Source organism: Eublepharis macularius, chromosome 4, assembly GCF_028583425.1.
Source record: "Eublepharis macularius isolate TG4126 chromosome 4, MPM_Emac_v1.0, whole genome shotgun sequence".
Lineage (NCBI taxonomy): Eukaryota > Metazoa > Chordata > Lepidosauria > Squamata > Eublepharidae > Eublepharis > Eublepharis macularius.
Genome location: NC_072793.1, coordinates 12146271 through 12161230, shown reverse-complemented (window position 1 = coordinate 12161230; position 14960 = coordinate 12146271). Strand labels below are relative to the sequence as shown.

Here is a 14960-nt window from a genome sequence, read left to right as displayed (position 1 = left end):
TTTTCTTTTTAGTTAACTTTAACGCAAGAACTCACATAAACTGCAGGTGGTAGGCACTGTCTTAGAAGAGGCATTCCTCCCTCTTCTTTCTCACACAGGGAGAAATGTAAGAATGTGCCAGAAGAAAGATGCTTGAGTGCTCTGAACATATGTGGAACATACCTTTTTCTTCACAAGTAGGAAATTCAGTGCTTACTAGATGGATAGATTTGTAAAGAATATGGTTTACTTCGACTGTAATAATTAGATGGTATGTCATTACTTGTTTGGTCTTTGACTGTATTAAATATATTGATGGATAGAAAAATAAAACACACATGCTTGCTTGCTCTCTTTACAAGTATTTATGTACACTGCGTCTAGCAAATTAACCCATAGATGAAATTGACGAAAATTCTTTTAATCAGGTGACAACCCTAACAAATCGCAATATTCAGAGATTGCCTCTACTGGAGGAAGGGTGGTGTGGTAGAGAAAAAAGAATGAAGCAACATAATAGAAAGTGATTTTTAATATATAATTTATATATACACACAAAAGGAAAAAAGTACCAAGTAAGTGCCATAATCGCTCATTCCATTCACACACCACCTCCAAGAAACACAACGGAGCCATTTTTGCACTAGCCCTATAAGGAGTGGGGAGATTTGGGAGGAAACCTTTTTTAAAAAAAGCCTCATTCTTCTCTTTGCATAGCCTTCCTTGAGAGCGGCATCATAACTCTTGCAGGCTACACACAGGCAATTTCTACCCATTTCAAAAACAACAAAAAACTTTTTAAAAGTAATATACAGTAATAAAGCTTATTTTTTAGCCATCAAGATTTTTTTAAAATCCCAAACTTACTTTCTCCCTTAAAAAAAAAACCAAACATCATAAGCACTTTTTCCTTTGCAGTAAAATGCTTCATTTTTCCCTTCATTTATCTCCTTTAAAGGAACAGACTTTACTGAGCCGCCTTGCCTCCCCGTGGGTTGAATATCCTGATTAGATGTCACTTTTGACGAGTTGAGCAAAAGAAAGCACATTTTCAAGGAATCTCAGTATCAGTATCCATAAGGTCGATAATGAAATTCCACTTGATATGGGTGTGTGTTTTTGTCTGCATTAAACAGGATCAAGACCAAAACAACGTTAATGCCAAGCATCCGTTTAAAATGCTGGCAAACACTTCGGTCCAGAGCTGCTGCTGAAGATGGGTACCCTGGAGCAGGGTTAACTGCAACTGGGTCAGGACTCTCCGGAGAAAAGGAATTAGAGTCAACACAGGGCTTACAATCCCATCCCCTTCTGTGAAAGGGAAGGGAAAGATGACACAATCAAAGACTAATGAAGGTGGACGACTGAAATGCCTGAGGTGTCTGCTTGCTTCTGCAGGAGCAAGGCCACCGATCAACAGATGGAACACTTTCAAAATGGCAGTCACAAGTCCACTGAGCCTCAACAGCATCCAGTTTCTTCCACCCACTGGAGGCTACTGTTGGTGAAGTGACATTGCAAGTCTTGCTTGGGGGCACTTACTGCTTGCGGTTGCTCTTGCTCAAACACCAAGTCTTCCGGTGCAAATTCCCCCATCCTTACTCCCCATGCCAAATTCTCTCCAACCTCACACATTGGAAATTAGCAAAACGAGAGTCACTACTGACTGCCCTGTGATTCTCTCTCCACACCACTCCAACAGTACGTCATAAGGGACCGAGAAGCCACAAGAAACTTGTGCTGGAGCAGCCAAGCCCCTGTTCCCAACTGTTCGCGTTATCACCCCAGTTGATGGTGTGGGTGGGAGTCAAATACTGGGCTCTACAGCACATCTCTCAAATGGCTTTTCTAGAGCTACAGTGATTACAAAGGAAAAAAAATTAAACACAGGGAAGATTCCCACGCCCCCCAAAAAGAGGCCAGTAGGAACAAGGTCTAAACCTAGCGTTGGAGAATTGTGGCAGAAACTTTTAATGGCAAAGGGAGGTGACTTGGCACTTAGTAGCATAGGTCTCAGAAACCTGCCCAGCTTTCCAATTCCACAAGAGTTCCTGTTAATGGAATTGCAACTTTTTCTTGCCCACTGGGGACCCCCAACAGCAGAAAGGAGGTTCCCCTTCCACAAGGATGAGGAAGAGGAGGGGTACACGCGGAATCATCTCCCCTCTACTTCAGGCACCTAAGGCAGGTTGCGTTTCCACAGGGTAGGATAACTTTTCTTCTGGTTAATACGGGAGGTGGGACGGCAGGGGAAGGTGAGGAAATTAGGCCCCTTCCCTGCCTTTTCTCTTTGGCATCAAAACCACAACCCCAGTGTCCACTTCTTGGGATTACCCAGCACTTGTTACAAGTCCTCTTAATTCCAACCAGACAAAGCAATTTGGCAAATAACTGTTCCCCAAATGACATCCCCCCCCAAAAAAAAATTAGGGGAAAAAAAGATACATTCCCGAACTTCACAGTGAGTGAGAAGAGGGTGGAGGGACAGTGTGAGTGTGCTGCAGATGGCAACAATGGGATTGCGTTAGGGGGCAAGCCACCTCCCCGACTGGGATGCTGCTGCTGCTGCTCCTGCACTTCCTGGAAGTCTTGGTGAGGGGCACCACAAAAGAGAGAGGGTCCCTTCCCAAAGCATCCAGGCAATTTTGGAAAAATATCCCCCACCCCTCCCAACCCACCTTTCCCAATAAAACCAAGCTTCAGCTTCCTAGATCCAGAAATAGAAAAGGGTGGGGGCATTTATCCCCTGCTGCAACCTCCCCTCACTGGGTTCTTTGGTTCGATCCCGGGAGAGGCAGAAAGTTTATGTCAAAGGGTTTGTTTTCATATCCCCAAAATAGCACCCACATGGGCCCAAGGGGGCACTCCAAATTAGGCTTTGCTCCCAATAAATAAAAAAGAAGTCTCTTATGGGGTAAAGTGACCTCCCATGTTTCCTCTTTTCAACACCATCAAAGATTCCATTTCCAGGCAGATTCCTTTCAGAAGGGTGTATCTAAAATCCGGAACAAGTAGCGAGGGGGAGAAGAGAGGGGGCAGAGAGAACCACTTCACCCCATGCTGCTTGAGCCCAGCCAAACACGTCCCTTTGTAGCAAAGGCTCTTGCTAACTGAGGGATGGGCCTCCGTTCAGGAAATAAGTGGTCATTTCGCCTTTGCCTTTGACCTTGATGACGCCACGACATTCCAGCTGATAACCTTTGGCTGCTAATACCTGATAGAGATCAGTGGTCACCTAAAAAAAGGGACAGAAAAAGACAAATAAAGAGAATGCACAGGCAGGTGGCTTGGAAATTTCTACCTGTAGTACTTCACACAACACAATTAAGTTTAGTGAATTCGCTGACACAGGATATGGTGATGGCCATTAAACTAGATGACTTTTTTTAAAAAAAGGAGCGAGAACAAGATTCTTCTTGGAGATGAGGGAGGTCTATCAGTGTATGTATAGGAACTGTTTTTAGTACCAAAACAAGCAATATATATGAGGGCAACACAGTGAAAAATTAGTATAAAGCGTTATTGAAAAAGTAACAACAAATGTATAGTTACCGGGATGCGGGTAGAAAGCAAGACTCTTGCTGGGCCAATGTGATGGGGGCGGGGCGGGGGGGGGGGGCAACAGGGAAAGCAGTGAGTGTCACAGGCATGGGGAGCGCAGATCCGGTCCCTGCCTATGCCCACCAGCTTGCCAATGCTTCTACCTCTGCTGTGGCTTTTCCTGGAAACAACTCAAGTCAAACTAGGCCACCTCATAGATGCTGTTACCTGAATGCGGTCGGGGACACCAGTGCTGTCCATACGACTGGAGACATTCACGGTGTTGCCCCAAATGTCATACTGCGGCTTCCGGGCTCCAATCACCCCAGCTACCACTGGCCCAATGTTCAGCCCTACAAAAGGGAAAAGTAAATAAGTCAACAGAGAGCAGTCAACCCATTTACCTTAAGGCCACTTACCCGTAGGGTTGCCAGGTCCAGGTTGGAAAATTCCTGGGAACTTGGGGGCGGAGCCTGGGGAGGGTGGAGTTTGAGGAAGGGAGGGGCTTCAGTGGGGTGTAATGCTACAGAGTTGCCTCTTCAGAGCAGCCATTTTCTCCAGGGGAATTGGTTGCTATTACCTGGGGATCAGTTGTAATTCTGGGAGATGGCCAGCTACTACCTGGAGGCTGGCAACCCTACTTACCCGTCTCCGTAACACTGACATAATCCATGCACACACACAAACACACACACTCATTTCTCCCTGCTCCTCTCACCGATTTTCATTTGGAAGTTATTGAAAGAGTGTTCATTGATATATTTCATCTGTTCCATGAGTCGCATGGCGTAGTCTGCCAGTGCTGTGATATGGGAGCGTCCCTCGCGGTCATAGGTGCTGTCGTTCAGCCCGGAAGCTGCCATATAGGTACTGCCTATCGTCTTGATCTTCTCCAGTTGCCTGAACTTGTCCTCGCTAATAATCTACAGACAGTAAGGAATAATCAGTTTTGATTAATGCCAGGATGGTCCCCTTTGCTAAAGACTGCACCACTGGTTTTAATGTCCTGCTGCTGGAAATTTGCCCCTGTGCTCAAATCATGCTGCATGGGGACATCATAACTTCACATTTATTTATTGCTGGCCCTTTGTTATGTGGCTGGGCTTAGTGAGGCCTAATGGCACTGGGGAAGCCTGCACTAAAGTGACTGCAAGGTCTACATTTCCCAGGTTCTCTTTGGCCCCTGTGATTGGGTAAGAGGGGATTCTTAGGGAAAATTGCACCAATAGGAAAGTAGGGGATGGTGCCTGAGAGAAGGGATAAAAGGCCTCACCACAGGGGGAGGGTGTTCACTCCAAGGGAGCAGAGCTGAGGAGAGGTTGCTGCAGACGGAGGGATCTCTCGTCCAGAAAGGATGAGACAGTTGGAAGCCAGGTGCCAGGAGACAGTTAAGAACAGTCCAGTTAGGCATGTTCGGGTGTGTTGGTTTATTCACCAACCTTTACTATTCTCTTTATTTTACAAAGTTTTGAATACCAGTTGTTAATAAACCTTTTAAATAAAGTTCTTTATTATCCTGCCTTGGTCCTCACACCTCATTCGGTCACATAATAAATCAAACCTACTGGCAAAGAGTAAACAGAAGGGGTCGGTTGGATTCTCTGGACTCTTCTGAGGAAACCTGTACCAGGGTGGTGGCAGCCTATAAAGAGCTTCCCTGGGCTCCAGCTAGCTGTGACACCCTTCAACATTCAACCTGCTCGGTCCAGAACTGTATCTTTGGGAGAAGCCTGCTGTGTTATCTTTAGAGCAGTGGGGCTGCTCTTCAAATCTTTCTTGAAAAATCTGGTTCTGAAATTCTAAAGCAGAAACCTGTCAGCCTCTGTGTGGCTGCCTAGAAATACCACCTCTGCCTTCAGTCTCTACAGCAGTTTTGCATGTATTTTAAAGAAAAGGCTGTAAAACAGGTAAGTCATTCCAGAGAGATATCTGATGAAGTGAGCCCAGACTCGTGAACGCTTATGCTGCAATAAATTTTGTTAGTCTTTAGTATTGCTGGACTCCTGTTTAATTTGGATAAAATAGATATATGTTCATAGAGTTCTTCTAATAATTAGAAAAAAACCCTGAAGCACGACAGGCTGAGTCACATGTTGTTAGAGGCAGGGCTTTTTTTCTGGGAAAAGAGGTGGTGGAACTCAGTGGGTTGCCCTCGGCGAAAATGGTCACATGGCTGGTGGCCCCGCCCCCTGATCTCCAGACAGAGGGGAGTTGAGATTGCCCTCCACGCCGCTGAGCAGCGCGGAGGACAATCTGAACTCCCCTCTGTCTGGAGATCAGGGGGCGGGGCCACCAGCCATGTGACCATTTTCAAGAGGTTCCGTAACTCCGTTCCCCCGCGTTCCCCCTGAAAAAAAGCCCTGGTTAGAGGATTCACTGTTTGCTCCTCTTGTTATATCTTTGGCTCAAATAAAAGTCTGGAGCCATATGGTATAGCTGTACTAGAGCAGATAAGCTGACCTGGCCTGCTGATGCGGGGAGGGCAGAATATAAATCAAATTAAATAAATAAATAAATAAATAAAATAAAGATAAGCCCCTTGGTCTTACAGACTTCTTAGGAACCATGTCTGGGCATCTCAAGAGAAAGAACAGCATATGTCTAGCAACAGATTTTCTTTTTCTTCCCAACTGTAGGAAAGTTTTATAAAGAACTCCAGATACCAGATGGCACGAGCGTGTGTAGTAATGCAATAGGTAGTGTATATTTTTTAAAAGTTTATTAGTATTGCTGCTATTAAAATGGGTCTAGGCACCCACAATATCCATCTTCCATTACCCAATTCACCAAAAGGCCTTCACCACCAACTTATTTGACTCTGGTGGCAGACTGGATCTGAAATCTGAACTGATAGATCCTAGATCACACTCTGTGGTATTGCTGTTGAGCCATGTGGTTCTGAAGGAAGGCGTTTTTATAAAGGGAATAGTGTAGTAGTTTTTTTTATTTTTTAGGCAGTTCTTGTGTGACTTCTTGTATGTATTGTACTGTTTGAATACATTTTTCTAATTTTGTAATCCAGTTGTATTGCATTATTTATTGGATGCTTTATTGCCTTGCTTTTTAATTTTGCAATCTGCCTTGAGTGTCTGCAAGGAAGGTGGTCTATAAATGAAGTAAATATAATTAAAAACTCACTAGGTGGATCTTAGGTTTGTCAAACTCTTATACTATACTACCTCATAGGTTTGTTGAGCACTTAAAACACAAGGGAGACACTGAACTCCTTGAAGAAAAAGCAGGAGATGGCAGCCAGCCAGATGTCCCAGCCTTCCACCCAAAGGTCACAAGGGGGTCAAAACAAACCAGCCTTTACGAATTCTCTGTTCCAAGGGTAGGATTCACAGGGAAGTGAAAAGGGCCCTGGAGAAAACTAAGCCGCGCGGCTCATGCAGTAATACCAGCCAGCATTCCATGGAAGCCAGTTTGGTGTAGTGGTTAAGAGTGCAGGATACTAATCTGGAGAACTGGGTTTGATTCCCCACTCCTCCACTTGAAGCCAGCTGGGTGACCTTGGGTCAGTCACAGCTCTCTCAGAGCTTTCTCAGCCCCACCCACCTCGCAGGGTGATTATTGTTGTGGGGATAACAACAACATACTTTGTAAACCACTCTGAGTGGGCGTTAAGTTGTCCTGAAGGGCGGTATATAAATTGAATATTATTGTTATTGTTGAGGCCACTCAGTTCAGTGGCTCCAGCAGTGGACAGCAGTTCCCACAGTGCTTTCTCCAGCACACTGGAGGCAGTATGGAGGAGGCAACTGGTGAGCTAGCTAGTGTGGAATCTGTATCACTACTTCACTCCGTTTTTGTGGACAATCCAAATGTCAATGCACAAGCCAGTGCATCCCATCAGTTACCGTAGTGTCCTTCCATCTTTCACCAGAACTAATTTGTAGCATTTTTTAAAAGGATGCAAAATTGTAACTGCAATATCAACCAGTCTAGTCTAGACGGACAACTAAGCACTATTGAAGTTTCTTGGGACTAGAGACGGGCACAAAACGAACCACAGAACAAAATTCCATACAGAATGGCTGGTTTCCGTGGGAACACGTGTTTACGGAACAAACACATTTTTCTAGCCATTCCGTGGCCGGGTTCGGATTTTCACAGACCCCGCACCAGTTTCAGCCCACAGGCTGAACCTAGCACGGGATCCGTGAAACGGACAGCCCCTGCGCAGGAGAAAGAAGCTGTCATTTCAGACCCCCTGCTGGTTCCAGTGTGGGGTCTGTGAAATGACAGCTTCTCTCTTCTGCTGCCAGGTGCAGGGCGATTGAAATGCCATGGAACAATGAACCATGAACTGGGAAAAGGTCGGAAGTTTGTGGTTCGATGTTCCGTGGAATGCTACGAACCATGAATCACGTTCGGGTTTTTTTTTAATTCCGTGCCAATCCCTACTTGGGACTATTGTCTTTTTTTAACCCTTTGTTTTACTTATTTGCTTAATTAGTTATTTCCTGTTCATTCACGATGCCTGCAACATTCCTGAATTCACCAGTTTCCGTGTATCAGTGGCAGGGAGGAAAAGACTCTGTCTGCTGCTTCTGTCTGTGCAACAAAGTGACTGTTCATTCCCCCCTTTATACGTTATGATCACAATCACTATCACTCCAGTCTTGTTCCATCTACACTAGCTTCCAATTTCCTTTCGGGCTCAATTCAAGGTGCTGCTGTTAACCGCCCTATATGGCTTGAGACCAGCATGTCTTAAAGACCAACCTAACCACTCCAGTTTCCTTCAGAGGCCTTACTTTGGGTGCCCTTGCCATCTGAAGAGACACAGGCGGCAACCCACGAAAGTGCATTCTCAGCCGGGCACCATAAACTCCCTCCATGGAAGATTTATGTCTCCCTCTATCCTGGTCTTCTGCCAGCAGGCAGGGCTTTTTTTCTGGGAAAAGAGGTGGTGGAACTCAGTGGGTTGCCCTCAGAGAAATTGGTCACATGGCTGGTGGCCCCGGCCCCTGATCTCCAGACAGAGGGGAGTTGAGATTGCCCTCCGCGCCATGCGGCGCGGAGGGCAATCTAAACTCCCCTCTGTCTGGAGATCAGGGGGCGGGGCCACCAGCCATGTGACCATTTTCAAGCGGTTCCGGAACTCTGTTCCCCCGCGTTCCTGCTGAAAAAAAAGCCCTGCCAGCAGGCAAAGACTTTTGTTTCGCTTGGTGGTCCCTCACTAACTCAGATTAAGTCCTCCCTGTTTATGTATTCATCTGTTTAATGTAATTGTTTTATTTATTTGTTTGTTTTAAATATTTTAAAAATACTTTTATATGTTTAAAATATTTTATATGTTTAAAATATTTGTAGATATTTATCTGTATTTTAACATGGATTTGATTGTTCGGTGATGTGGAGACCCTAAGTTGGGAGGAAAGGTGGCATACAAATGTTTGATATAAAAATATACACAAATAAATAATATGTTTAAGAATCTGTTCTAGGGAGAAGTGGAGCTTGGCTGAATGAGACTTACTTCCAAGCAAACACACTGTCCAGTGGGGACAGGCATTTCCATTTAAAAAAAAAAACTGGGGAATACAGCACTTTATTAAGTGCCGGTAGAAACAATTTTAATGACACCTGGGAAAACAAGGAATGACTTTGCAGTGAAAATGTGAACACTCTTAGAAAAGTAAAACAAAGTTGTCTAACAAATGATGTATTGGACACAGCTTTTCTAACATGGTTTCTGTCGAGTGCATTTTTTACTGAACCCTTTTCTAACCATCTTAGATCCCATCAACAACAACAACATTTGATACACTGAGAAAGTAGAGTCTAGATCCACCCAAAAAAATCTGTTCACAGACTGTGGGTGGTGGCAACACAAGGGACATTTTGGGGAAAACCACCACATGCTACAAAGCCCTTTCGAGGGCTTTTTTCTGGGAAAAGAGGTGGTGGAACTTAGTGGGTTGCCCTCAGAGAAAATGGTCACATGGCTGGTGGCCCCGCCCCTTGATCTCCAGACAGAGGGGAGTTGAGATTGCTCTCCGCGCCGCTGAGTGGCGCGGAGGGCAATCTCAACTCCCCTCGTCTGGAGATCAGGGGGCGGGGCCACCAGCCATGTGACTATTTTCAAGAGGTTCCGGAACTCCATTCCACCACATTCCTGCTGAAAAAAAGCCCTGGCCCTTTTCAACATGATCTAAAAACCCCATCTCATAGCCCCTTACTAGCCTCTGGTGCCTCCCCTTTCCAACCATATAGAAAAGGCACACATGTTACCTCATCGAAGTCGGCAATGATCTCATTGAGCAACCGCAGACATTCAACGCCCTCATTGTTGGCTTCCAGCTCAACGTAGAACTCTGAGAAGTTGCTGATGGAGGCGAACATGACAGCGACACACTCACATGACTGGTGATAGAGCTCATCATTGAGGCGCTCGCGGGCCAGAAAGTGAGCGGCCACGTCCTTCGGCAAGATGTTGTGCAGCAGCCGGCGGTTATAGGCCTGCAGTTCTTCCATCTCTTCTTTCTCACCTGTAGCCTGGAAGTAGATGGGGAAGAAATAAGGAGGACGTCCATTATACAGACCTTGTAAGTTTGTAATCCCTTTCAAGTGTTCACTTTCTATGTACTGTGGAACAAACAAATTCTGCTCAGAGTAATGCTGAATTCTGCAACCAGATTAACTTATAAGGTCAGCAACTCTGTATATTTCTCATTAATGTATTTTTTCCGTTTGTGATAATGAAGAGAAGCAAAGTCAAATCTTTGGCCACTGAAAATCCTGTTCAGTCCTTCCTTTGGCTTTAGATTTCACTATGCAATGCCTTGTACTTTTAAGTTGATAAAGGCTAGAAATGTTCTTCTTAAAAAACATGAGCTTTAAACTCAGTACATGAATAAAAAAAGGAGTTCTAAAGAAAAAAATTGCTTTGCTTTTGAGAGGCTGCACACAGTAACCACGCTCTTAGAAGAGGCATCTCTTAAGATAGCATGTGCTTCTGTGGAAAAACAAAAACTTTTAAAAACCCGTTGCCTGATTAAACTGGGAGCACTTTTTAAATCAAAGCTAACCCAGTCTATCACCCCAACCTGGCATCCTTACTTATTTACTATACTCTAACAACCTGTGTTTTTATACTAATTTTGTAGCACTGTGCAGTACAGAACTGTGCCACGTGTATAGCAAAGTGTACGTAGAGTTCTACTACATTGCAATGATCAAGTTTGGGGCTTTTTTTGGGGGGGGGGAGAATTGTGTTTCCACTTCCTTTTGCTTAGACCTGAAACCAGCATCCTAAAGAGCCACTAGGAAAACCAGAGCACTCGATCCATCTAGTTCCATGCCTGAAACAGTATGCACAGAAAGTAGTACTGGTGTCTCAGCAAAACCACTCCTCCTGACCTCCCTCTGATTTGTAACAAACAGAAACACAACGGACCCTCATTAGTTTGGCAAGCTTGGAAAATCAGAGAAGATGTAGGGATGGATCCATTGTAGTGCTTCAGCAGATACAGGATTTCTGTCAGCAAAGTGCAACTTTCTCTCCTCCCCCTTCCCCTGCTGAAGCTGAAAGTGCCTCCCAAAATGTGCAGGGAGAAAAAAGGCAAGTTCCACAAATGGAAAACCTCCTATTTGCCAAAAGGCTCCAGGGGATCCAGGCCATACCTCATGTTGTGCAAAAGGCAAGCTTTAACTTCTCCTAAGATTCACCGACAACACCACCATATTCCAAACAGCACCCTTTGGGCAGAATATCTATTTTCCTTCCTACCTGCTGCTTCCAGAGGAAATCGAGACGGGCAGTCGACTCCACCTGCTGGGCGTGCAGGTAGAGCGCCAAGGCAAAGAGCAGCAGGATGACAGGGGTCATGTACTGCAGGGCCATCTTCTCTCCTGTTTGGCTGTGGAAAGAGGAGGAGATGAGTAAAGAGGTGGTATTGCACTTTTGCTCTCACACTCACACAGAGGCTGTATCCACAGGGCGGCTTTGCTCCACCTTGGCTTCCAAACTGTAGTTGAGTTTTTGGGACATCCAGAAGACAAAGTTCTCCGCTTTCCATGTTTCCCCCTGCTTTCCCCAAACTACGATCTCTCCCAAAGTCAAAGGGGTTAAGCACACTGGGCAGACAAGAAAGTCCACATTTCTGAACCTCAAGCCCACACCAGTGTCATTTTACTGCTGTCGTCCTCTCACATTCCCCACTCTCTTCCCACTTCCTGAATCCCTGGAAGGCTGTGGCTGGTTGGGGGGAAAGGTAGCTGCTGTAGGACTACAGAGTTATGCTCTGGCAACACGACGGCGACACGGTTTTAAAAAGCCCTCCAGTGTCGGGAGGGGGGAATGGTAGCACAAAGGGAGGACGGAGGAAAGTATGGAGAATAGCACCCTGTGGCTGAAAATGCCTCTGCATGCACTGAGGTGATGAATGCACAATGGGGAATTCTCACTGTGCGGATGGTGCCACAACTTGCCCTCAAACTTTGCTCCTCTAACTCGACTGGCTTTGAGCTGCCTGAAGCCCTCCTGTTCTCATAAAGAATGTGGCCCGTTCTCTTTCGTTGCCCCTTATGCCTGGAATGAACACCCCCCCCCAAAGCACCTACATGAGGGGGCCTTCTCTCTCTCTTTTTTCTAGCCCTTCCATAAAAACCCATCTCTTCCATGAAGTTTTTGGCCTAGCTTTTTAGCTTTCAGCACATGCACAAATTTGTTCTTTATTATCACTGACTCTCCTTCACAAAGCTGTCTCCACCCCCACCCTTGCCTCCATAATCGTAATTTAGACTATAAGCTCCTGAGGGCAGGTACCCAACTTGTGCTCATGTTACCCTGTACTATGTGCTCTGATGATGCCAAGCCAGTAATAATTCACAGTGACAGAGCTGGAGAGAGCCACAGCCTGCCAGCCAAGTATCCAGAAGACTTCTCACTTCCTCCTCCTTTCAAACCCAAAACAAACAAAGGAATGTGAAACTCTCCCATCTTTCTAGCCTACTGTAATGCCAAGAGACACTCTCTTTAAAAAATATGCCCTTTATACTTGTAAGCGATAAAGGGAGGGGGGGGAGGCACCACACAGAAATGTAGAGACCACTATAAACTTGAGCGTTTCCCCAGAACAGTTGGCAGGAGTGGTGGTTCAGTAGTGGAGCATCTACTTAGTCCCACAGGTCCCACAGTTCAGGTCCCCACATCTCCACTTTAAAGGATGAGGTGGTATGAAAGACCTCACTCTTGCTAGACTCGAGGCAGCCACCATCGGCAGAATACATCTCCCCCCGTTCAGCCCATACCTGTTACCTACTTACCAGCCTTGGCCACTCTGGGTCTCATTGACAGCTATTGGCCTGTAAGGGGAACAAGAAGAGCTTTTGTAGAAGAGGACCCAAACAACTTGACATCTCTTAGGGTTCAAATTTGAAGGACTGGGGTCGAGTTGGGAAATGGACTGGGAGACAGGGAAGACTCAAGTTGGGGAGAAGGAACCGTAGCAAGGGGAAGCCGCTGAATCTTCTTGCTGTTTGGGTCAAATAGCGTTCTGAAGAGAAGGCCTGATGTTCAACAGGGGCTCCTTCTGCCCATTCATTTCCTCCACCGTCTCCCACTTAGCTCTCAAATTCAAATGATTACCTAATAATTTCATTTCTACCTGCACAATCTGTGCAAACCCAGCCCTTCTTCTCCAGTCCTCTTGTATGTGCTTTGCTTATCTCCTGCTTTGCCTCATTGTGTTGGACCTGCCCTTTTTGCACCTCCATTTTCTCCTTACTGTTATCCAAACCTCAGGTGCCCAAATCGTTCACCTTTCTCATTTATTGGTCAGATCATGTAATTACCTCCACTCAGATCTCTAGATTGGCTTCCCATCCTACGTCCAACACATACTCTTCGTCCTTACTTTCAAAGCTCTCTACTGCTTTGTCCTCCATCAACTCATATTCTCATCTATCCTGACCTCAGATCTTTGCTCCTCCAGTGTTACCATTCAGGAAAGTAGGGTAGTGACTGGACAAGGTTCCAGGAGGTCCAGACTGAAATCCCCGTTCTGCCATGACACTTGCTGGGTGACCTTGGGCCAGCCTCACACTGTCAGCCTATCCTATCTCAAGCGTTTGTTGTGAAGGTAAATTGGGAAAGGGGGAGTCCAAGTATGCCACTCAAAGCTATTTGGAGGAAGGGTGGGAGAAAAGGGTGCAAAACAAAAGTAGACGAACTGACTAGACCACATGTTGCTGTTCTCTGTGGGGTTTTTTTAAAGTACTTGTAGCATGGAGGCTGCCATGAGGAGAGGAAGGTCTGTGTGTTGGAGAAAAGATAGCCCTTTCCCTTACAGTGGCTTTTCTGTTTAAAAACTGTTGTGCAAAGCTGTGTTCTTCACACAGGGGAGGAAGCAAGAGATGTACGTACCTAGAAGAGCGAAAGCAAACTGACAAGAGTAATTTTTAGCAGAAAAAATGTCAGAGGAGAAAAGCTCTTCCCCTCTAACACTGGACTATGACTAGAAGGTATGCAGATGTACAATGTATGTACAGGCAACTGACCATCATAGGACGTTTGTCCCCTCAGGCACCTTGAGGCCTCATACTTTGTTAAATAATTCTGCCCTCTTTTTTCTCCATACCCCTCTTCAAAACGCATAAAACCTTCAGCTCAAGCCCACAACTATCAGTCCCAATCAAAACATACCTACCTCTTCTCAGAACTGCTTTTGCACACACGGATCCCTTGTTCCCTTAGCTGTTTCTACTTCTCCCCGCTATTATATCCCTGTTTAAATTTAGATCGCAAAATCCCTGTGGCAAGGACGAGGCTTTGGTTCACATTACTCTGTGAAGTTCTACACGAAAACAATAATAGTAAATTTTTATGGCTGTTTTTATAGGAGTCAGTCTCTTCTCTCTTGATTTCTTGTGGTTCTGACTCCCTGTTTGGGGGAAGTAAAATACGAAGAGGAAGGAAGGCCAGGATTGAGATTAGAGGACCCTCCGTCTCTGAATCACTCAGAGTTGAACTAGACGAGGTGAATTACGTGAGGACGTTGGGGCAGAGAGCCAAAGGTCGGGATTCTTCCTCCCCAGTCAGGAAGGGGACTCTTACAAGGCATTGGCGGCCACCAGCAAGTCGTAGTTCTCGAACAGCATCCCCTGAGGGCCTTCAGCCAGGGCCAGGTACACAGCCTCCATCCCCACCAGCAGCGCCAGCTTCCCCAGGCTGCTGATGTGCAGAAAGACGGAGCTCGCCAGCAGACTCAGCAGCACCGAGTAAGTGAAATACTGTTGGGCAAAAGGGGGAAAGAGACGTCATCTTCTGACAAGAGCCAAAGCGGACCCTCATTCTTCGCCCCTCTTTGTTTCTTCACGGCAGGTGCAATTAACTGGTGGAAGTCACTGCCACAAGATAGGGGTTAACACGGCTTTAAACAGGGCATTAGATAAATTCACACACAGCAGGTTAACCACTATTGGCCCACTCA

At 45.8% G+C, this 14960-nt stretch overlaps 1 protein-coding gene across 1 annotated transcript in view; it reads right to left on the bottom strand.

The window, feature by feature from the left end:
• Nucleotides 1-2029: 2029 nt before the first annotated feature.
• Nucleotides 2030-14960, bottom strand: part of ADCY6 (adenylate cyclase 6) — a 63653-nt gene continuing 50722 nt past the window's right edge. Inside the window, exons 17-23 of the mRNA XM_054976082.1 lie at nt 14585-14760; nt 12796-12834; nt 11258-11387; nt 9760-10023; nt 4238-4442; nt 3748-3872; nt 2030-3214 (exon numbers count right to left, since the gene is read on the bottom strand). Of these exons, the coding sequence (XP_054832057.1) occupies nt 3086-3214; nt 3748-3872; nt 4238-4442; nt 9760-10023; nt 11258-11387; nt 12796-12834; nt 14585-14760 (1068 nt within the window). The 3' untranslated portion in view covers nt 2030-3085. The remainder of the gene's footprint in view (nt 3215-3747; nt 3873-4237; nt 4443-9759; nt 10024-11257; nt 11388-12795; nt 12835-14584; nt 14761-14960) is intronic.